Source organism: Argiope bruennichi, chromosome 11 (genome assembly GCF_947563725.1).
Source record: "Argiope bruennichi chromosome 11, qqArgBrue1.1, whole genome shotgun sequence".
Lineage (NCBI taxonomy): Eukaryota > Metazoa > Arthropoda > Arachnida > Araneae > Araneidae > Argiope > Argiope bruennichi.
This window is the reverse complement of record NC_079161.1, coordinates 54,114,384-54,139,116: the sequence shown is the minus strand read 5'-3', so window position 1 is coordinate 54,139,116 and position 24,733 is coordinate 54,114,384. Positions and strand designations below refer to the sequence as shown.

Below are 24,733 nucleotides of genomic sequence, written 5' to 3'. Positions count from 1 at the left end.
TTCATATACAAGGAATTAAAAAAATCATTTGAAAAACTCAGAAATTTAGCTAAACAAACATTTTAGAGTATAATTAAGAACTGAATTGTAAAAATCATGAAAAGTACTGAGGTTAAAGTGAAAGATTGTAAATAAAAGATTTCATTTCAGATTTTCTCAAATTAAAAAATAGTTTGGAAGGGCAGCAATTTTATAAACAATTATAATTCTTCCTCATAAGCACAGAATGTTCGAAAATTGATGATTTGCTTCAAATGATTTTTGATTTGATCTTCCATACAAATTTAGTTGCAGAAAAATTCTTCAAATATAATTAATATTTAAAGAGATTTTTAAATACATTTTACAAAATTTTCATAATTCTGAATAAGGCCAAAATCGTTTTAATTATTGCTACACATATTTCATTCTGCGTTTTTTTCCCCTTTCCATTGCTGATGAAAAAGTTATATAGATTAAGCTATTTTTCTGTTAAAATATGCTTGATTAATTTAAATTCTGAAAATGATTGAAATGATTAGTTAATATTTAACTACAAATAAGCAATGAAGAGGTTTAAAAAAAACTGACTCATTTAAAAATAGTTTTATATTATCACTCTTTTAAGTTGACAAGTTGCTTTCTTATTGAGGTACACTGATATACATTAGTGATTCAGAAAAATTTTATTGAATAATTCTCTGGCGTTTTATGTAAATCATGAAATATAGTCTGTGAAACATCCAAAACTTAAACGTTTGAATGATTCTTATTTCTATCGTTACTTTTTATAGAAATGTTCTTTGATTTACTAAGTACTAATTGGCTTAGTTGAAGATTAATCATTTCCTTTGCCGAATTAAACTTAAAATTTTCGATAAAATGAATAGAAAATTAAAGAGGCATTTAATGCAATAAGTATCTTGATTGCATTTACTGATTCAAATAATACAAAAAAAAATTATATCAATTTGAAATTCTTATAGAAGTATATGTTTATTTTTTTATGGTTTAGAAATTAGCTACTGGGCCACAATTAAAAAGGGCACCTCAAATTTTAATAATATATATACTAAAGATATTATTAGTATAAAGGAAGAATGTTACAAACCTTGCAAGGTGAATTTGTAAGGCTTGTAGTACATTTTGAAGAGCTTGTTGCCTGGCCTGATCATTTGTAGATGATAAAACCGTCTTCATAAGCGAAGGGCGTTGTATATGCTTAGAATTGGCCAAGAATATTTTATTACTGATATTAGCTTCTATATCATCTTGTACAGCGGAATCACTTCTGCCTGGGAAATGCAGAAAATGTGAATATTTAGAATTATAAAACAATAATAACAAATACATGAATTTATTTCTCTTTTAGGCCGGGATAGCCTGGTTGGTAGAGCGTCGGATTCACGTCCCTTAGGTTGCAAGTTCGAACCCCGCCGCCGAAGAATCCCCGCGTGCTTGGTGGCTGACACGTGTTAAATCTGTCGTGGTCACAAAGTCCTCCATGTCAAGAGTAATACCATTGGGGGTACTGGATCAGGGGTGATCGTTCTCTGATTCAGATCTAAATTACGATCTGTGGTTGAGTGAATGAAATGCGTGAATGAAGTCCGCCCCGTAAAAAGGGTTGTGACGTGTGTGTAGCTAAATCATTCTCTTGGCCCTAGTTGGTGCTACTGTAGAAACAAGAGCCCCCCCCCCTCGGCTGTCTTCGACAGCGGGCTTGTCCATTGCAAGTGCCATAAGAAACAACAACAACAATTTCTCTTTTTCTTTCAATTTGTTGGCTTTTATAAGAATATTGATGAATTATTTGGTTTTATAGACAAAAATTTATATAGACACATATATAAGAGAAATAGATTATAGAGACAAATTGGATCATATATCTAAATAATGAAGTCTTTATACATAAAAACATTAATGTATGTGACACAGAAATTGCTCCTTTTACTAATTGTCAAATAATAAATGTCAGATGATACAAAAAAACATTTCATGCTGCTTCATTAAATATTTTTGCAACTGCATTTAATTCAATGCTTTGTTTGCAAATTTATGGAGCTGCAAAATATTATTGAAAATGCTCGGAAGAAGACTTGCCATGTCTTTAAATACTCCAACACCAAAAATGAAAATGATAGTAAGAGACAATGAACAGAAAGTTTAATCGAGCGTGTCAATAGGTTTATCTGTCGGCAAATGGGTAATTGTTATGACTTGCTTATGGAGATTGACATCCATATCTTCAAAAACTCTTATCTCATAAAAAAAAAGCATTTTCTTAAAACTTAACAATTTAATTTCGTTACAATTGCTTTCTTCATTTACAATGATCTTTTTCAAATTTAATTTCATACACGATCTATATCAACGCTTTTAAAATTACAATGAAATTCGAACTCATCTCGTTCAATCAAGTGTTTTTACCAATGTTAAAACTAAGATTGAAGAAGATTAAGATTTCTTTAGATCAGATTTATTAATTTAGAAATGTATTTACAATTCTGTTTCCATACCAAAGCATTTCAATTTTTTAATTTGCATGCAATCTTGCAATAATTTGTAGTTGAAAGATTCAATTAAATTCATGTTTTTCAGTCGAATCAAATAAAGAGGTGAAATTTTTTTTAATGCAATCCATTTTAAACATTTGACAGCTTAAAAAGTCAATCATCCAAATGAACAAAAATTATGTTACTATTTCTGAATTATGTTTAATATTATTTTTATTTACCCAATGCTAAGGCTCCAAGAGGATCACGTGGAACAGGAAATAAGACAGGATCATGTAGTCTGGGACTTTGTACTTCTACAGTCGTCCAAGCAATACTATGAGAAGAACCACATGCAACTCTTGTGATTTTTACATCTTCTAATCCTTGCACTAGAGCTGGTTTGCGGTTAACTGTTGTAGTGCCATTACCCTGTTGTCCATGATCATTATCACCCCAAGCATATACCTGTAGTATAGTGTATATGCAATTAGTTTGTGGATGTTTATATTTAATCATTATTTTTTAAAAATGCATTAAAATATTAATATGTTTTATCCATAAATAAAAATAAAAGAAAAAGTATATTATTCCTACATCTAGATTAACCAACGCTATTCATCATAAATCATAATAATTCTAACTCATTAAACTTTCAAGCTACTTGAAGAAAAATCGATTTCTCATTTATAATATAATCGTTCATCAGCGGCTGTAAATCTGGAAGGAGTTAAGAATAACCCTATTCTTTTGGTCTATTTCATTATCAGATCAAAATTGTTTGATTTATCGATGTGTGCTCATGCACGAAAAAAATAGCAATGGGATTGTAAATGCCACCTTTCATTCATTCTTTTTTTAATGCTGGATTATAGCAAAAGTCGATGATCTGAAGTCTGCACTTTTTATAATTTTATATTTATACTGTTTGTTGGAGGTTATTGTTAATATTTTCCTCCAACATAAATTTTATTTTATAATTGGCATTGATTTTTTTTCTGTTAATGGTTCCCCATTTGTTTCAAACAGATTTTAGTGATTAGCTTTGATTTGAATGTTCATGAAAATTATAGATAAAGATTCCACTCAAGGAAATAAAACTTTTAATGTTATTATATAGTTACATTTAAAGTGTATGACAAATACTATATATTTTTTATTTCTTAAGGAATCTGTCAATGTACATGAGATTTCCTACTAAAACTCTCATTAGTTAATCTATGATGATCATATCCAAGGTACTTTCATACAATATTAGCCCATTTAGATGGGTACATCTTCTAGTAACAGTGCAATAAATATTAAACACAACTGTTATTCACATAAATTTAAACATGTATCTACGCTAATCATGGTCAATAGAAATAGACGTATATTTCCAATGGTGTACAGGAAAATATTTCTTTTTAAGTCAATAAGTGCACTACTGGAAAGTTACTGTTTCAATTTCTATATAGTTCCCTGGTTCTATTAGTTGTTTCTTAAAATACTAGAAGATCTGTTGATCCAGACGGGCTGTTATCCTGTTAACAATTATCTCAGATATGATTATCGTAAATTATCTAACAGACATTGTAGTAGAAAGTCTCATGCATAATGGCAAAACGCTTAAAAAAAAAACTTATTTATAATATATTTTAAATGTAAATATGTAATAATAATAAAAACTTTCCTTATATTGGGATTTGCTCTATCCATAACATTAAATGAACAATCAAGTCAAGACTAATCACTAAAATTGATTTGAAACTAATAGTGGCTCGCTAATAGAAGGGGCGGGGGGACGCACAGTCGAATATGAAACCAAAATGATGCTGAAAAAAAGATATTAGCAATCACTTCTAACTGAAAAGATAATATAATGAATCAGCACAAATATAAAATAATAAAAACTGTAGACCTGAGCTCAATAACTTTTGCTACCATACAGAATTAAAAATGTTTATAAAAGATGAAATTTGTAATCCCATAACTAATTTTTATTCATATAAAGCTTTATTCACACCTCAATAAATCAATAAACTGAAACATTACAAAATTGGATATAGTCAGTTGTTAACTGTCAGAACAGAAGTCAAGATTTCATATAAGATAACGATGCAGATCAAAAGAAGAAGGGATATTTTTGACTCCTCTCAGCATTACAAACAGTGATAAATGATTATATATGTTCATTTCAGATAAAATAACATTTAAAAAGAACTCTTATAACTAAAATTGAGTTACAAAATTTCAAATATCTGTATTTTATACTCTTTAAAAGGCATGTACTTTCTTTAGTAATAAGCAGCAATTCTGTACCTGTCCACTATCTGTAACTGCAAGACAATGCAAAGCACCAACTGCAACATGAACAATCTTTTTCCCTCGCAAGCCTTCAATAAGCTGGGGTTTTCTGACGTGGCCCTCTTCACCGTGACCAAGTCTGAAGTAATCACCTTTACCCCTGTAAAAAGTATAAAATGGATACCTTAAATGTATTTAGAAAGTTCAGTTCAGTTCAATTCATAAATCTAAATATTATCGCTTCGTTTATTATGTTCCAGGTTGTTTTCATTATTAAAATATAAATAGCAATCCTTTCAGCATTCCGAGGCTATCCCTTTCCGCCGATTTTTTTACATACTGATTGCTTGCATGATAAGTTGAGTGGCAAATAGCTTTCAGGAATTGCATAAAAGAATATTTTACATAATTTCATTAAAATTGTTATTACCATTGTCATTTCAAAGTTATCAAAGAATTCAATAATAAAAAAAAAGTGTTTTAATCTTTTCCCACAATAGTATGGTTTTTAAGTCATTGAATAATCCACTTTATTGTCTCCAAATATCTGCTCTTTTCTTTTGTACATAGACACATCCTGACGCATGTGTAAAAGTGCAGTGTGTTGTCGAATATGTGAAAGAACACTATTATCAAATCTTGATACAAAGCTTTCAAAAATTCTCTCACGTGTAGAGATTTTGAAAATTACACATTTTTTTTATCAAAGAAGTTATACACAATTAATTATTTTAAGGTTAAAGTAGACTTAAAAAAATTAAATTATTATAGGAAAACTGATTTAAGAAATATTCAAATATGTGCATAGTTACAAATTTGCTTACAATAGAGTAAAAAAAAATTCACATTCAAAAGGAGAAAGTTTTTTTTTCAATTCCTACTATTAGTTCACACTCTCCCTATATATATTTATATATCTTGTTCAAATTTTCAATCATTAATAAAATATTTTTTAGTCATCGACTCAAGTTCAAATACATTTTTTTAAACTTGTAGTGGATGACACTAGATGCTAATAAAGATTTTTTCGAATAATCATTCATTAATTATTAAATTTAATTAATTTTTAATATTTTAAATAGAGTTTTAAAATATAACAATAAATTTTGTTCAATTCTTTAAGGTATCATTGGAACTCTTAATTAAAACAAAACAGAATGCTTTAACATAAGGTTTTATTTGCAGATTTCACATAAAATTATCGAAATTTTAATGAAACTAAGAGCAAATTGAAAAAAATGCTGAAATGTTGAGTTAATAACCACATTTAATAAAGTAAAATGTATTGAACTGGGCTATGGACATGAAAAGAGTATTTGATTTAAATTTGCAACGTTGATAAGAAGTCTTTGGTAACTGGTCCATTACAGTGTACTAAGAACAATCTAATAATTAGTATTCTTTATTCTTTGGACTTCCAATTATAGTTGTTACAGTATATGGTATAAAAGAGTTCACATTGTAGAAAGCAAATACTCTTTTCTATACATTTTTATTCTATTTTACAATGCATATCAAGAACTAATACTATGATCAGAGAAAAGGAACAAGATTTATGGTAAATGTTAGCACTAGATACACATAAAAAGAAAGGAAATACCATCAAGATTTAAGGCAAACCTGGAAATTAGTATTTTTAAAAAATCCTTCTGTTTCTATTCAATGGAAAGAACATTTCAGCGCTGCTAAAAATCAAATGCTAAATGTTTAAATACTAATAATATCTTTTTGTTATATTTATTTTACAACTTTTGGACTTCTTTCACATCAGCCGGTGTCTAGTATACTTTTTTGGCAAAAATTTTTTTAAAGTTTTCAGTCTTAGTTTCTTAATATTAAAATCCAAATTTTGAAGTTTCGTCCTATAAAATACTTAAATAAACATACCATGTCCAAACTTGACCAGAATTCGTCAATGCTAAAGAAAATTGAGCACCACATTCAACTTGGATTACACCAAGCCCATTTAAAGATTCAATATTCTCTGGTACTCGACAACCTTCACTGCCTCCTCTTCCAAGTTTTCCAAAGTCGCCATCTCCCCAAGAATACACCATATCATCATCAGTGATAGCCAATGTTTGTGCATCTCTACTACCACAGGACACTTGTTTCACTCGTTTGCCAGCAAAAGCCATAACCTATGAACCAAAAATAATAAATCACAAAGGTACATTTATAAAATAGCCTTTATCATTTATAAAACTTTTTGGATAGGACATTAGATTTTAATATATACTACAATATTGTTTAAAGCTTAAGATTCCTTCAGAGTCAGCGTCTCATCTTCACGAAGCTCTCAGGTTCACTATACAGCCAATCATTGCGTATTTACGACTTCAAAAGGGAATGATCAACTTGAATTTTTATATGCTACTACTAGATGGCACGAAGCAACAGTATTTTTTTCCCAACAGTTGAATCATATGTATGAGCATTAGTTTCTTTAATATATTTCTGAATTGGATAGATTTATTAATACAAGCAAAAGGCTCTTTAAAGGTGCAAATATGATTTAAAGGGACTATGGTGCCTTTGTCGATTTCTTTCGCTTTTTCGTTAGGAGAACATGGAAAAATACATTCAGCTGACTATTGCAGGGGGTGAGGGTAAACTATTTCTGAGAGTGTTTTATAGAAGTCTTAATACATGTGTTGGGATTATATTAAGCTTCATTTGTTAGCCCCGGATAAGAGACCATGTCACCTTTTGAGATAAGTAAAATGATAGGCGTTTTAGTAATCACACCACATCATAAAGTTCCTTTTCCTCTAACATGGAAGAATGTGATTACAATATGCCATTAGTTACTTGCTCTGAGCCTGTAGTTAGTTGGTCTTCTGAAATAAAACACAAACGAAGATGAACTATTCAATGAAAATTGGCGAATCTGATGATATTGGAATTTAATTATCTACAAATTATTATAGCTTAATTTCGTTTCTTAAAATTTCGTAGGAATAGTATTTGTAATTCTATTTTTGTATGCATACTTAAAATTTAAGTAATTTGCTTGTCTTACTAATTTCTATTAAAAATATATTCTTTATATCAGTACTTATTAAATAGTAGTATACTATATACATTATTTGTAAAATTGAAATCATTATATTAAAACGTTGATTTTACATGATTTTTTTTTTTTTTTTTTTTTTTGTAAAATCATGTTTAATTGGAGGAGGCTTGTCAACTCTCCATTTCGAAGTGTTCGGTTTTACGGCAGTGCTTAATTCTCCAAGCGCTGTTTTTGAAGGGTAAATAATTATTTGATAATTTAATAATTAATTAATAAATAATTAAATACTTATTTGATTAATTAAATAATTATTTGACATTGTTTCATCATATATTTATTCACTAGAAGGTCGAGAGAATACTTGAAGAGCTTTGTGTGGACGCTTTCCCTTTAAGTTATCTAAATATGTCTAAAGGCCAAAAACTTCATAAGAAACAGTGGCAACATGGGCACCAAGAATCATAAGCTTAGAAAAAAAAATTACAGTAAGCAAATAAATAATATTAAAATAAACTAACCAAGAAAAAGATACGATTCTGACATGTATCCAGTTTGAATTGAAGATTTTTTTTTTTTTATTTCCTCATATAAAAAATGTACAGATTTGTGATATGCAGTCGCATTACCTGTGACAAATTTTATTTAGAAAAAGTATAGTATTTAGAGTAATCATAAAAATGACACTTTGATAGAGTATACAACAAGTATGAACACTGATAAATTGTAAAGTATTATTTAGCCGTTTAAAGGGCCGATTGGTAAAAGTTAGAGGATAACATTGAATAATTGGGTAGTTGAAGATATTCTATGACATTCAATTTTTGTGAAAACTTTCTCATCACCAAAATGAGTGAACATGAAGTCGTGCAATTTCAACTTAATTTTAAATTTTAAAGAAAAATAGAGAAGTGTTTTTCCCAAAATAAAAAAGGAAGTCAAAATGAAAAATTATTTTTAAAAAATCTAGAAAATCAAAAGGATAAAACATTTAAAGAAGCACTTAAGCAAATAAAAGTAAAATACCTCAGAATTTTTTTTGTTTTGTTTACTTAACAAAATTCTGTGAAAAATATGCATATGTGCATCATGTTTATAATTTTTGAATTACTGAATTATTAGAAATTACACATTTCCCCCCATAATATTTTTATTATGAGTATACAATAGCAACTGTGAAAAATAAAACAGTGTAAAATAAATTAAAAGTATGAGATGAAGTGAAAATTTATTCCAAATTTACCATTTTAGGCTCCATTTGAGTTACTAAATCTCCATGCCCAAGTCGACCATAATCACCAAGGCCCCATGTATACAGCTCTCCAGAGGAGCTAATGGCAGCACTATGAGCACTTCCGCAAGCTATATCTCGGATTCGCTTTGATTTTAAAGCCAAGATGAGTCTGGGTCGATCATAACTCCTGAAATTTCAAACAATAGAACCATGGTTGTGTAGAAATACAATATATTTAAAGAAAGCAAACTGACAGTTTTGTTAAAAGAATAGTAGCAATAAGAAAACAATTAAATTAATTGCTTCCTTCAATTCGTTTAAAGTTTTTTATTTTATAGAAATAAAAGAAATACGCTTGCATTAAAAAAAACAAACTAACATTCTCTTTTGGGGACACAGAAAATCATTGCCAATGTAAAGGTTATGTATTTATATATTACAGGTACAGCAAGATTCTTGTGGTGCAAAGCTAACAACTTACAGGATATATGTGTTAAGATATTGTTAAAATTAAACATACATTACAATTTTTAAAAAAACTAATACAATATAATGAAACTTATATGAAACAAGCATTTTTTAACACTTCTTAAACATGAAATAAAGGAATCATGAAATATCCTTTCCACTTTTGGGTCAATTTCCATTGCAAAATTAAGCAGCTCCTGTAAAGTTTTTGGGAAATAGTGTAAATTCTTGAAAATTTTTTCCTTTAATATTATTGCTTACACAATTCATACAATACTTGTCATCTGTCACTGTTGACCAATTCTTTTACTTTTTTTTATATTAGAAAATCTTTAGCCCACAGTTGTTTTTGCATTTTATGTGATTTTTTTACTTCATTTTCAATGGATGGAAATTACTGACATAACAACATAGATGATGCTCTACAGCTCAGTGCATATCAATGAAATTCAAGTTTCGGACAAATTGGATCAATGTGCAAAATGGCATTCAAAAAGGGTTTGTATAAAGGACACTTTAGGATATTGAGGACAGTATTTGAGTTGATGAAGCTCTCTCTCAAATTCTATACAATATTTGAAATGTTTTCAATGGAATTAACTCACAGTTGAATTTACATGTGTATGTGTGTGCTCTCTCAATGGACTTGAGTTTTGAAACAAACCATGAACCTATTCCCTTCTAAATTTCGACTTTTTGATAAAATTATTGTGACAAATAAAAAAAAAAGTTGCAGTGGAATCTAAAATATGTATGGAAAAAAATAGTGTATATTTGTGAATGTTCTATTTTCTGATAGGCATACCAAATAATTAATTTTGTACTTTTATATGCCTTCTTAAATTATTAACTCCCTAAATGACATGCACACAATTATGTGTTATTGCATTTATTTAATATGTTTTCACATAAGCAAGATAAAACATAAAAATGTGTTCAGGAATTATTTAGTTTTTTATTAAAAAGGAAATTATTTATAAACCGCATTTTTTTCTGTTAAAATAAGAAAACAACAAATAAAAAAAAGGATCAAAATTTGGTTGTTTGCTAAGCTAGATAAAATAGGAAAACTTATAGTTAAATCAGTTTCATAGCAAAACGTACAACGTTGTAATCACAGTAAATGGGCTGAAATAAATTTAATTTAATAGAATTTTAATGTAAATTAATACATATTTTTATGTTACTAATTACAATAAGTACAGAATTTTAACATATTAAAATAATTGCTGTCTTTATACAATAATCACATAATGAGATAATAAAAATACAAAATTCTTACACTCGATTTCCAAGCCCAAGTTTTCCATCATCACCTTCACCCCAAGAAAATACTTTTCCATCTACAGTCAAAGCAAGTGCATGGCGACCACCTATGAAATGTACAAATAAAAGAAATGAAAAATCATTTAGAAAGTCCATGGTGATTACCTATGAAATGTACAAATAAAACAAATAAAAATCATTTAGAAAAAGTTTTAAAAATTCAATCAAAAAATAATTTTATTTTCATAAATCTGAAAATTATTTTTAAAAAAATTATAAATATACACCAGTTTATGGAGAAAACAGATTTTCATATATATATAAAAATAAATTCCATGGCATAAAAATTACTATCCAAATTTAAGCTACAATTTGCTTATTTTTAATGCAATATTATTACAAAATGAAGTTATATTTTCAGAGTTACATAAAAGTCAAAGGACTTAAAACACATTGCATATATAATTTAATGGATAAATAATATATTTAACTTCTATTTTGATCTTTTTTTTAATATAAAACTGTTTTATGAACAGCATGATTTAGTTTTTTTTTTGTTTTTGTTTGTTTAATAATAGAATGTATCTTTCTTTAAAAAACATTACAAAATTATTTAATTATACTATTTTAATATACTATTTAAGTTATATAAACAACACATAGTATTTAAAATAAAAAAATTTATAATAATTATACTAAAATTAGTTTCTGCATTTTAAATATTATTGAAATGGCATAAAATTTTTGTTAATTTTAAATTATAAACTAGTAGTTACCAGAATGAACAGCAACTTTCCGAACAACAAAACTGCCTAAAGTAGTTATCTGACGAGGAATTGACACATTATTTGAATGTCCCAATCCCAAACGACCATTGGTGCCTTCCCCACATGCATACACTTTTCCATCTTGGGTAACTGCAATGAGGAAATACAATGTAAATAATGCAATTTAGAAATTCACAAACATACATGAAAACTGAAAGAAATAATAAAAACATGAATGTACCATAATTAAAAAAAAAAGGGATAAAATTTGAATAATTTATATGCGCCGATATAATTAGAGTAATTATTGTATTAGTTTTAAACTAACTTGAAAGCTTCATTTTTCAACTAAAAGCATTCATTTTTTCAAAAATTAAAATATACAAAATAAATTTATAAGATAATTTCTTTGCATTTGTCATTTAAAACCTTTCCCATCAACAATTTAACAGAATATAAGAGCAAAATTTCTAAACTAAAATGAAATTCAACAAAATCTATATTTCTTTATAATTCTAACTACAAAATAAATATAAAAATACAGTCAAGTTCTTTGTAAAATGAGATACTTTTTGATAAATGTTTTTGTTCGATTTTCCCTGTTTAAAATTGCACAATAGTTATTGCAGAAAGGAGTTCAGTTGCACTTAAATGAAAAATAAGCTCACGATATTTCTGAATTTTAATACCATATCATTAAGAAGCTATGCGAGGTTTGTACATTGTACATCTTTAAGCGGCTGATTACTTAACTTTTATTTCACAAACTAATGAGTTTCTAACATAAATAAAGTATACATAACAAATAATTCACACAATTTTTTACAAAAACATAAAAGCTTTTTGCCAGTTTAGAGGGTAATTCAAGAGATTTATGCAAGAGACGTTTTTAAAGAGATTTATGCAAGAGAAGATTTTTTACTTTTATGCCCTAATTAGTCCATATACACTATATCAATAAGCACTTGAACACTCATGCAAATGAGGATATCTGCAGTCCTGACCTATGTCATGCATTCTGTACTTAAATATCGCATAGGAAACAGCATTGGCATTAGTTGCATGCAAGATGCCATGAAATTCAGAGCTGTCTGACTTCGAGAAAGGGGTAATTGTTGCTGATCCTTAAGGGGCATATCTATTGAGTTAAACATTCTGTTTCAGTGGCTTTTGTGATTAAGAAGTGGAAGACAAGAGGTGATGGTCGGAATGTGCTTCGACCCTGCAGACCCCCGAAACTAAGGGATAGAGACTGATGAATGCTGTCCAAAGAAATTCGGAAAAATTGCATGACCCAATGGCCGTTACACTCCAGGAGTTCCAACAAGGAGTTCTAGGACTGTTGTCTCGATATGTACCATCAACAAGGAAGCACATTTGTTTGGTTTCCATGATCATGTTGCCATCCATAAGCCTTTAATCACAAAATCCAACCTCACTGCTTGTTTGAGGTGCAAAACATGTTGAAATTGGACTGTAGATGAGTGGAAATGGATCCTCTGAAGTAATGAATCAAGGTTCAATGTCTGCCAGTCTGATGGCAGAGTCTGAGTTTGGCGTATTGCATGGATAATGCTTTTTGCCAAAATGCATTGTGCCTATAGTAAAGTTTGGTGGAGATTGAGACTTTGATTAAATTTTATGGTAATCTCAATGCCGATTCCTACTTCGCTATTCTAGACAACAATGTGCTTCCTACGCCGTGGCCATTTTATAGGTTGGATTATTCTTATTTTCAAGATGACAATGCCACTTGTCATGTTGTGAGATCTACCATAGATTGGTATGATGACAGTGGGGTGAATCGACTGAACTGACCTGCCCAGAGCCCAGGCTTGAATCCTATAGAAAACCTCTGGGACGAGTTAGATTGCCCAATTAAGGATTGCAGCTACCATCCAAAATCAGTGAAAAAACCTAAGTATCTTCTCCAAGCCGAAGTCCACCCACCATCCAAATACTTGTGAAAAATATGCCCCAAAGGGTTAAGGTTGTAATTGCCTCAGTTAGAGGCTTTAGCAACAACTGAAAATGAATAATTTGTGTTAATCTTTTTTATCACAGGTGTTCAATTACTTATTGGTAGATAGTGTGTTTTTAATAATATCCAACTAATGGAAATGAACTTCAGCAGTAGATAAATATTGTCACACACGTAACTCTTTAAATCACATTGAACAAGAATAATTACATACTTATAAACAAACTTTTGGATCCACCAGCAATAGCAATAGGTTTGAGAGCAGACAAAGTTTCTGAGAAAACAGGAAGCTTGATCTAATAATAAAAGGAAAGTGAATAAATACATATTTTATCTTAAATAAAAACAATGTAAAAGTAAGAAATGTATTCATAAAAAATGTAGAAGCAAATAAATTGATGAAAATATATTCATATACATAATTTCATGAATATAAATTGAAATATTTCACGAAACAATTATGGTTATATCTAATAACCATAATAAATTTTAGCAGTTTCTATTAATTAAGAAAATACAAATTCAGACAGTTAACGACAAAATGTTAAAATAATATTTACTTTAGAGCCTCTTAATCCTCCAAGTTGATCTTTGTCATTTAAACCCCAGACATAAACCTTAGTTTCAAAATCTTTTAGCATTTCTCCAGTGGTACTTTTTAAACCACTTGTGCCTTGGGTATCATTGTCAGCTTCTACATCTTCATCTGAAGCCAAATATGGGAAAGTTCCAGAGTCATCGGCTTCTGTTTTTCTTCTTCCGAGAATGGTCAATCCATGAACTCTGCAATCGATTCCACCACTACGGCACTGCTTGATACATATCTCAATGAACTGATAGTACTTAAAGAGAGAATAATAATGTTATTAGTTTTGAATTCATTTTCCTCCAGAAAAAAATATAAAAATGATCACTAGCAAGTAAAATAATGAAACCAGCAGGAGTGGTCTTTCCAAAACCTTTCTTGCATATTCTCAAATAAAGATGTTATTTCAGAGAATTATCATTTGTTTGAAGAAAAAACAAAAAACTCACTGATTTGAGAGTGAAAAGTGTTGTTATAGATCTAGTATCTAAAAAGCGGATCGCAACGTTAAAAGTTGGAAAACCCTTGCTTTAAAGGACATATGATTGCGGAAAAGATGAAATAATAAAATCATGATTTTATTTCAGTAGTAATGTAGTAATTACAATAAAAACTAAATAAAAAACTTCCAAATGATAACTATACGTTTTTTAAGAATGAACTTTTTTTTTTTTTTTAGAATGCAGGTATTACAGTTTATATGACTGCAACAAAAAAATGAAAATTTTCACCAATTATTTACATTTATTCTTTTTAATAGGCAAAATTTATATAGATAATTTTAAGCAATACATTTTTTTGTTTAAATACTAGCAATTTATTTACATACCTCAGACTGTTCACACAGGAGATTTACAGTGGTATTGTTTTGTCCAACTACAATTGTTTGCAATTCCTTCATGCTAGCCAATGAAGGTCCTCCATTCACAACAATTAAAGATGGCATATAACTTGAATCAGAAGGATCAACAAGCATGTGTAAATGATGTATCAAAACATCAGGATGCATTTCCAATCTGATCCAGTGCTAGAAAATCAGAAACATGCATTAAATAGAATAATTCCTTTTAAATATAATGAAGAAATTCTGACAGCTTATGCATAAACAATGCAGTAACCTCAATTTTTTTTACATGGTATGAATTTTGCTTACATTTGTGAAGATAATTATAATTAGTTGGGAAAAAGGGGTGCTGACAACATGAACGAAATTTTGCATCTTAATATAATGCACAGTAAATCAATTACTTATATATAAATGTCTGTGCATGGGTTGTACAAGTTTGGCAATTATGTGGCCGAAACAAAGAGAAACTTTATTTTAGCACAGGAGGCATACTTTTTACACAGGAACAAAGGTGCAGTGCATATGTTTATATCAGGAGACAACAATGGAATTCCGGTTTATTATGAGTTTCTGTCAGGGATTTCTTTGACATGAGTCGACTTAGTGAAGGCAATTTGAAAAAGATGTGTAGGAGTTAAGGATTTTTATCTCTTTGCCCATAGCATGGAAAAAAAACTGGTCCACAAAAAGTTTTTGAGCGCATGTTAGAAATAATTACAGAAAAAAAGTGGGATTTGAATCAAGAAATAAGCCATTTTAGAATAGTGTTAACATGGGCTAATTTAAGACAAAAATTAGAAAATTAGGAGTTAAATTAATATATATCCCAAATGCTATAATAGACAAAAGCTATAGCTTCCTCATTTTTTTCATATGTTTTTATGCACTTTTCTTTACTACGTATATCTTTCATTTTTCACATTTTTGTTTTTATATTTTTACTCTTACCTTGTTTACTATTTTCTTTCTCCCAATGCATATTTGTATATAACTATGCATAACTATATAAACTATGTTATATATATATAATATATAAAAAAAAACTATACACACTTTTCCCTGCTTTCCTGAACTTTGCCAAAAATATTTGGATCCATCAGTCAAACGATAAGCCAAATTTTCTCTAGAAGAAACTGTTACATTCTTTACACATCGTCTCCAGTCTTCAATAAACCCACTCACTGGCTTAGATAGACAAGGATCTATTGAAATGGAAATTCAACTATATATGTATATATATATATAGTAAATATATATTCATATAAATATTTTCAATTTCAAAATAGGCACTTAATTATAATGAAATATTTTATAATACCTGATTCTTTTACAGCATATAATTCATGCATATGAACACGATCAGATTTGAAGCATTTTGAGCAAAAACTGAAATTTGGACAAATTCTGCATTTATACCATGACCTTCTCAACAATAAAGTTTGACAACCACCACATCTGAAAGAAAATGGAATTCAATCTTTTAAAATTATAAATGCTCTAACTTTTGAGATTATTTTTAATAATAATCATCACTTACATCATATTCACATTAGGTGATCCAGGTACCCTCTCCAATTCTGAAGTTAAACCTTTCCAGCCCATTTGAGTAGGAAAATCAACTATTACTTTCTGCCCTTCAGATCTGAAACCTATAATATACAGATTGAAGAAATTATATATATAGTTAAGGGACAAAATAATTATGCTAAATATTTAACATTTAATATTAAAATTTTTTTTGTCTGACTTGCGCCATCCTTTTATAACAGTCAAACAGAGATAACATGGATCAAGGAAATGAAATCAAAATTATGAGGACCTTTGAAAAAAACTTTCACTTTTTAGAGAAACATATTTTGCTTACAATTACTTTTGAAACCGATTCAAGGTAAATATCAATAATTCTGGATGCAATAAGAGACTTATTTGTATTTATAATAGAAAATTATTACTTACATCTATATAATAAATTCAAGGACAAAGGAATCATTTCCATATATGAAAATAATTTCATAAGCTAATTTTTGAGTGTTTATAAACCCAACTGACAAGTATTCATAAATATTATCCCATATTCACTGAATTCCACCTTTAAGTCTGAAATGCATTGGAGATTTTGTTTATTTGAATCGTCATGTAAACTGACTCTATATTTACAGAGAAAATCAAAGAAAGCCAAAAGAGATTTTCTTCCACAGATTTAAAATCTTCAAATTTTGCTTCAAATTCAGTTTCAGGCCTTAAAATTTTGTCTCATAATTTTGATACAATAGATTTGCCCTTAACTTTATTTGTTCATCTATGTTAAATCTTAATCCCCCAACCCCAATGCCTGTGAGTAAGCTATTAAAAGTAAGTGAAATAATGTAAGAGCTAAGTAATTTGTCACTAGCAAATGCTGTGATTTGTTATTGACAGATAGAAATAATTAGATATTATAAAATGCAAATTTTAAAATTAAGTATTTTTTGGTATTTTATATTGATATTATAAGACCATAAATATATATATTCACTGTACCACTTTATGTAGAATTTAATGGCAAGAAAATTTAATTCTCAATTACATTAAATATTTTTAATTATTCAAAAAATTCAAAGAAATCAAAATAAACATATATGAAATTTTTTTACTATATTATTTTATTACTATTTATATATATTATAGCATATTTTTTTCCATCTAGAAAAATTTATTATGTATTTAAAAATCTATACAGTAACGAATATTAATAACTAATAAAACCAGCATAGCACTGTCTGTGATATGATGCATGTCAGTTAAATTAAAGCAATAACAACATAATATATAGCTCTAAAAACAAAGTAGAAGAAAAGGTTATTTTACGCATTTATTTGTGGTAATGATATTACTTGAACTGCAAATGACGAAAATAAAAATAAAATAAAGTTGCTCCAGTAAATAGAGAAATAATGTTACCAGTGATGTAATTACAATCTAATATAAAAATGATTGTCATAATTCTTAATTTCCAGATTTGGCTCCAGGTCAAAGCAGGAAAGAAGTAAAACTTTTTTTTTTACATATATACATTTCTGCTGCAGATCACAAAAAAACTTTGAAATTATCACGAAAAGATTAATTAAAATTAATTAAAAAAGCATTTTGATTGTTTTTTTTTTAAATTAGAAAGAAATGTTCGCACAATAACATCAAAAATTTCAAAAATATAAAAGAATTATAATGTTGGATGCAAGAATTTCAGTTTTAAATCTTAAAATTTTGGGGGAATGACATAAATAATTTGTAAAATTCAGTAAATTATACTATGGGTACTAAACAAATTTCTTTAGCATAATTATTTGTCTTTAATGATGCACTGATTACATTTGACTTATGAGATGCATTGAATTCCCCTTATGAATACTTGTATACCAAATTTCATGGTTATAAGTGGTTAAAATTTGTCTGTATTGCAGGAATGCATACAAAAACTTTCTTTTTTTAGTATAAAAAAACTATAAAATAAATAACACGGAAGAAATTTTTGATAAATATAATAAAAGACCTAAATTATGTTAATCATTATTTATAATAAAGATAAATGTGTGCTTGTGCATGTGTGAGTGTCTTGGTACTCTACAAGTTAGATCATTAACCTAGAGGTATGAAACTTGGATAACCAAAAAATATATTTTTAAGACTCAAAATGTGCACCTTGGAGCTGGGTTAAAAAAAAAAAAATTAATTAAAATGTTTATTAAAAATTATTTTTCAATGAAATTAATTTTGCTATTTCTTTGTGATAGCTTGCAAAAATATTACAGTATAAAAATAATTTTTACATCATCTTTAAATTCAAAAAATTATCTTCTCAACGATGTCAATGTTTTTGCTGCATAAATATTTTTTCTATACCTAATCAAATTTTTAAAAATAATTCAAGCATATTTTTCAACAATTATCATAAGAATTCTGAACCAATATTAAAAGTATCACAAACAATAATATAAAACAAAAACAAAAAAAATCTGAAAGGCGACCAAATCTACTGATAAGATTCACTATTAAAGTTGGAGATATTTTTTTCATTTTCATTTTTAATGCAAATAATTATTGACAAAACAGATTTCAGAAAAGAATCTGTAAAGGATTTATATTTATATTTCAAATACAATTGAAATGAATCAAATGCCAAATTTTATAAAAGATATTAGGTTACTTTATTAAAGTATTTATTTTTTAATGAATTTTAGAAAAGATGATAAAAAATATGTGAAATACATAGTAAAATGAAAGAATACTATAAAGCTCCAAATATGAATTATACAGTCATCAAAATTTGAAAATGTAAAGAAATTTTCTAAAGATGCCATTATGACAAATCATGTAAAAATTTTTATTAAAAGTTTTACAACATTAATCCCTGCAAATTAGATAATTACTAAAGGCATTTATTTACAAATAAGAAAATAAATATAGAAAAAATAATTACAATCTATATTAAAATACGTCTTCATCTAATACTGAAATATTATGTATGCTTCATGTATTACATGTATCAAACATAACAACTGAATTTTGTATATATTAATATTTCTTACGGAAAATGCTATCAAAAAATCTTAAAGTAATGACTGAAAATACTCCAAGAACATAAATCAGTAAAATACACCACTTACATAATAATAAAATATAAAAGTGAGATAAAGTTACTTTATAAATGAGATTTCCAATAAAATGTAAAAGACCTAAGAATATTAAAAAGTTACAAAACTAATCTGTACCAAAATAAAATCTACTACAGAGGCATGTTTACCACAATAATGCCTTCCAATCTTGAAAAATCAATATAATAAATAATATTGTCATAAGAATTTTTTTACAGAATTTTTCATTAACTGTATAAACTGATTTGATTGAAGAATTTAAAAATGAAATGAAAGACTCCTAATATTAATATAATATTGTCATTTTATATTCGGTAGTCAATTTTACTAGTCACTATCATTATAAACACAAATCAATGCTATGATCTTTTGATCTCTACAGAATAAGTCACAGAACTTGGATATATCATTGCATAACATAACAATACTTTCCCTAACATGATAAAATTTAGAGGTAAGAACACGATCTGTAAAATGCATCATGCTACTTACATAATGGGGGAAAAAATTCAAGATTCTCAATAGAGAAAATAAGCGAGCATGGAGCTATTCTTTTTAGCAGGTAGTACTTCTTGAATAGTAAATGCACACCAAGAAAGGGATTTTCAAAATTTTAATTAGACTTTAAAATTAATCAAAATTTAGAGATCCTTCCCCCCCCCCCTAATAATTTCAGCGCATATTATTAATAGAAACAATTTTTTCACAGTTTTAGAATTTTAAAAATTAGTTTTTCATTGATATTAATTTCCTAATTTAAATAAATTTTTGAAAATATTTTAAATATATTTTACAACACAGTTTTTCACTATGTATGTAACTACATTTATACATATATGTTGTAATGATTTTACTAAATTATTTGTGTAGATGATTATATTAAAGAGCACACTTAAAAAATAAAATTAAGATTCATGAATCACACCTAAATGCACACAATATAATTCCAAACACGCACATAATAATCACACTTAAATCATCATGTTCACAATGTTTAGGATTAGAGGTTCAAATCACATTTTATCTAAAAGGAAATTAGGACATATCTTTTCTAGTTGAAAAAGTATTGGTGAAATAGAAGCATATAAATCCTAGGATGGATGTTTTCTTTAATACCACATGTATAATGTAAATTATTAAGACTATTAGACTGATTCCATTCTTACAAAACTTACCTCTAACTATTCCTATTGATTCATGTGTTATGCTACCCCATTTATAAAAGGGAGTGTTTACAGTTGACTTCACTCTAACCTGATCACCAACTTCAAGGCAACATTGCATAGAAGCAGCTGATTGATCTACTTGAAGCAATGGATGCAGTAATTCAAGAAATTTATATCTCATCCAATACGTCTTACCCATACGCTTCCATTCAACTCGCACATTATAACTTCCAGGATCGGCCTATAAGATAATAGTATGTATTTTAAATTTATTAATAATTTTAAATAAAATTATATTGACATATCCTTATATAACTCAACTATTATGTTCAGAAAGTTCCAGAATTCGTTTTATTATTGAAGTAAGAATACAAATAGAACTTGCTTATTTGATGTTTCTATCAAAGTAACTGCCTTAACAATACAATTTTGTCTTCAAAGATGTAAATATAAGCTACACCATTTATCACTTCCTAAAGTGCCTTTGCCACTGCATTTTTTAGAACTTGAGATTTATTCCCCCCCTAACCCTTTGTGCATACTACCCTTCAAATTTTGAATTCACATAAAAAATTTTGTAGATAACCTATTTAAGCCTACAGGAGTATTCAGGTTAAATTTCGTGTACTTATCATTTTGATTTGGGGGTGTTCCATCAACTGGAGCACTGGGTCTCTAGAGCTCTGGAAAGTGTGATTAAGTGAATGAAGTACAAAAGTATATAAAATCTCTAGAATTTGACTTAAAAAAAGCACTACGTTATACCTGTGTAGTGTCTATATATGATCCAAGCTGCATCACAAGGAGGCTTGCTCCGATTCACTATTGAAGGGCAATTTTTGAAGTATTTTTGGTGTTTTGGAAAAATTTAGTTGATCTCCCTGCGCCTTTTTTAATACAATTAATTTACAAAAACCCTATAGTTCTATTTAAAATAAAAAATAAGCTATAATATATATGTAATTAAAAATATTTACACTATTATATAAAATGAACGTTAGTGAAACTCAAAACACAGAAAACTGTGTTCAGCTTTAAATAAAGATTGCAAATGCTACAGATTAAAAAAGAAAGAAAGAACCCCCCCCCCCCAAAAAAAAAAAAAAAAAAAAAACTTTAGACCCATATTAAGAGTTGATCTTTCCCAAGAATTCTGATCCTCTCAAATAATATTCCTTGAATTGAGTTCATTTTCCACGAAGGAAATGAAGACACAGATGTTCACTTTCTAGCATAGTGTACCAGCTGATGGAACATCTAATTTTATCCAACGATTATACATATGATTTCTCTATGAAAAATTTAAAAATAAATAGAATAAATAGTTTAAGATAGAGCCAACAAAATAACATTGTAATTATTTTTCTAACAATTATTTTTTACCAGAAAAATTAGCAAAATTCCTTTAAAAAAAAATAGGCTTTTACATAATATGCTGAATATCTGAAAATGATAGATCAATTGGATTTAAAGTGCCATCTATTATTAAGAATGAAGGTTAAAAGTGATTCTTTAAATTTTTTTTCTTCTTTCCATTTATAGTTGAATTTAATGATTTTACAAGCGAACAAAGTTAGATGTTCCATGTAGTGGAGCACTACACCACAAATGGGATATTCCCCATTCAATGAAAAATTCACAAGGAATCTGAACATGATACCAGAAAAAATCTGTGAGCCAGTACCTTATTGTGATTTGGCCTTCCGCATGACAGGACATCGATCATCTGTTACATGCATACATTTTATGTATATTAATTGTTTGAAATCTATTTTGACTATTCAGTTGCATGATATTTTTAGCTCATTCTGCAGGAAATGATATAATATATCCATACTTGGAAACCATCCAAAAATTTCTGTATTTTTTTATATAAATGTACATAAAATAGAAAATATTCTCTGAAATATTTCTAGTATCAGAATGGGGTAAGTATGTAAACAATAGCAAAAATGTTTGAATTTTCCTTACTCAGTTCAGAGTCAACAAGAACGAGTCTCAACAGTTGAGTTGAGATATTTCACAAGAACTGAAATATCTCAACAAGGGTCATTTATTTCTTGCAGATAAGTCATAGTGAGTATCCATAGTAATGGTTACACCTCTTTTCATTCTTGATTATTAAACTTTTCAATTAAAGTTTATTTCTTAATTTCTTTTACATTTTTCTAATTGAATTAAGTGTTTGACATTGTAAATGGCATTTATAATATAATAATTTTACCCAATTAATGAAGTATTGAATTAAGTACAGCTGTAAAAATGCTCGCTAAAGCAGTTTGCTGAAACTTTTGCACATCAATATGTTTACATTTCATTGCTGCCATGTTGTAATAAGTAATAAGAGCAATTTCGGTTCCATGCATGTTAGTGTTTTATATAGATAGATTTTTGAAAGTTGAAAATAAACACATCTTTTTATGACAAACTTTTAAACTAAAAAGAAAAAAAAAAGATTTAAATGATAGGAAATGCCGATTGAAAAGATTAATTGCACATTTTGAATACAAAAGACATGTAAAAAACATACATGAACTACAACACCAATATCTCCTTTCTTGATGTCTTGAAATTCCATGCAGCAGCGAACCAAACTGCCCAGATGTAAATTTTCAGCCATATAGAAATTGTAATCCAGTTCATTATGGAAATCTCCTCGATTATAAAATACATTCTCCTATACAAGTGAAACAATAATTAAGGCAGAAAAAAATTGCTTCTGGAATTTAAAAATTAATTATTATATAGAAATAAAGATTCAAAAGAGTTATTATAAAAATTATACATTTTTAATCACCAACTTTCTGTATTATTTTGAAAAATTTGTGTTCAATAACTAAAAACTTATTAAAAATTAACTTAATAATAAAAACTTTATTAAAAGCATAAAAATAAAGAAAATTTAAGTTTGAATACTTTTAAGATTTATAGTTTTTAAATTTATTTTTATATATATATAAATTACTTCCATTCTATGGATGGGTTGTGGATTGAATAGATTTTCATTAAAAGGCCCAAACAGAAATTTATTTACAGTAGTTATTTATAAATATTTACAGTTAAAAATAATCCAGTCTTTAACAGACTAAGGAAATAATGCACAAACTCACATTCATATTATGAGGGGGGGGGGAAAGCAATTGAAGACTTTATGCAGCAAATCTGCTTAGATTCTAGTCTATATTCCGAAATTCTGTCGATCGCGTATCACATTTGCAACTTGAAAGCATAGCATTAACCTTTATTAACATTAGTATTCTTTATCAATGATTGTAATAAGGCTTTTATTACTCTCAAAAGTCACACAAATTTCCCAGAAAAGAATAGAAATTTCATGATAGCAAATCACCAAATTTAGGGCTAAAAACATAGCCAAGAAACAAATTCCTTTCAATTTACAGAGTTTGGTACAATATTTTAAATTCCTAAAACACTTTAACTCAACATTTACTGATAATTAAAAAATTATAACATGAAACGAGATTCGAACTTCTAGTTCAAAATAACAAGGAATGAAATGTTTTAAGACTGAATCATCTATTTTTATTTCATTACAAAAATTATTATTAATTTTAGCAATGATAATATAAACAATATATAAATTTAATATTGCAGCAATATGTATGTAAATAAATGGAATGATAAAAAACAATGAAAAGTATTGATGCAAAATAACTTAAAAATATCTTTACAAGATTATTAACTCTTTACAAAAAACTAAATCATTTTATTACTAAAAGTAATAAAATGCATAATTATTTACATATGTGAATGTAAAGAGTAGCACTTAAGATGATGAAAAGTTTAGTTATAAGCTTCTTATAAATCCTAAAAATTAATGCAAGAGTTCTTGCAACAATATAACATTTATAATAATCCTTATCTAACAAGAATGAAATGGGTTGTCATCATGAATGAAATGACACTTTCAAATGGTGAGACACACAAATGCAAAAGGTTAACATTAGAGAGGGGGAAAAAAGAGATAACTGAAAAACTTATTTACTAGATTCT

The 24,733-nt window shown here is 27.9% G+C and overlaps 1 protein-coding gene across 1 annotated transcript in view; it reads right to left on the bottom strand.

Moving 5' to 3' along the window:
- LOC129957695 (E3 ubiquitin-protein ligase HERC2-like) overlaps positions 1–24,733 on the bottom strand; it is a 169,474-nt gene that overhangs the window by 54,278 nt on the left and 90,463 nt on the right. The window contains exons 44-58 of the mRNA XM_056070153.1: positions 23,250–23,396; positions 20,729–20,960; positions 16,460–16,571; positions 16,241–16,377; positions 15,976–16,124; positions 14,905–15,102; positions 14,050–14,331; positions 13,704–13,785; positions 11,518–11,658; positions 10,758–10,848; positions 9,017–9,194; positions 6,648–6,901; positions 4,776–4,920; positions 2,717–2,942; positions 1,091–1,274 (exon numbers count right to left, since the gene is read on the bottom strand). Of these exons, the coding sequence (XP_055926128.1) occupies positions 1,091–1,274; positions 2,717–2,942; positions 4,776–4,920; positions 6,648–6,901; positions 9,017–9,194; positions 10,758–10,848; positions 11,518–11,658; positions 13,704–13,785; positions 14,050–14,331; positions 14,905–15,102; positions 15,976–16,124; positions 16,241–16,377; positions 16,460–16,571; positions 20,729–20,960; positions 23,250–23,396 (2,558 nt within the window). The remainder of the gene's footprint in view (positions 1–1,090; positions 1,275–2,716; positions 2,943–4,775; positions 4,921–6,647; positions 6,902–9,016; positions 9,195–10,757; positions 10,849–11,517; positions 11,659–13,703; positions 13,786–14,049; positions 14,332–14,904; positions 15,103–15,975; positions 16,125–16,240; positions 16,378–16,459; positions 16,572–20,728; positions 20,961–23,249; positions 23,397–24,733) is intronic.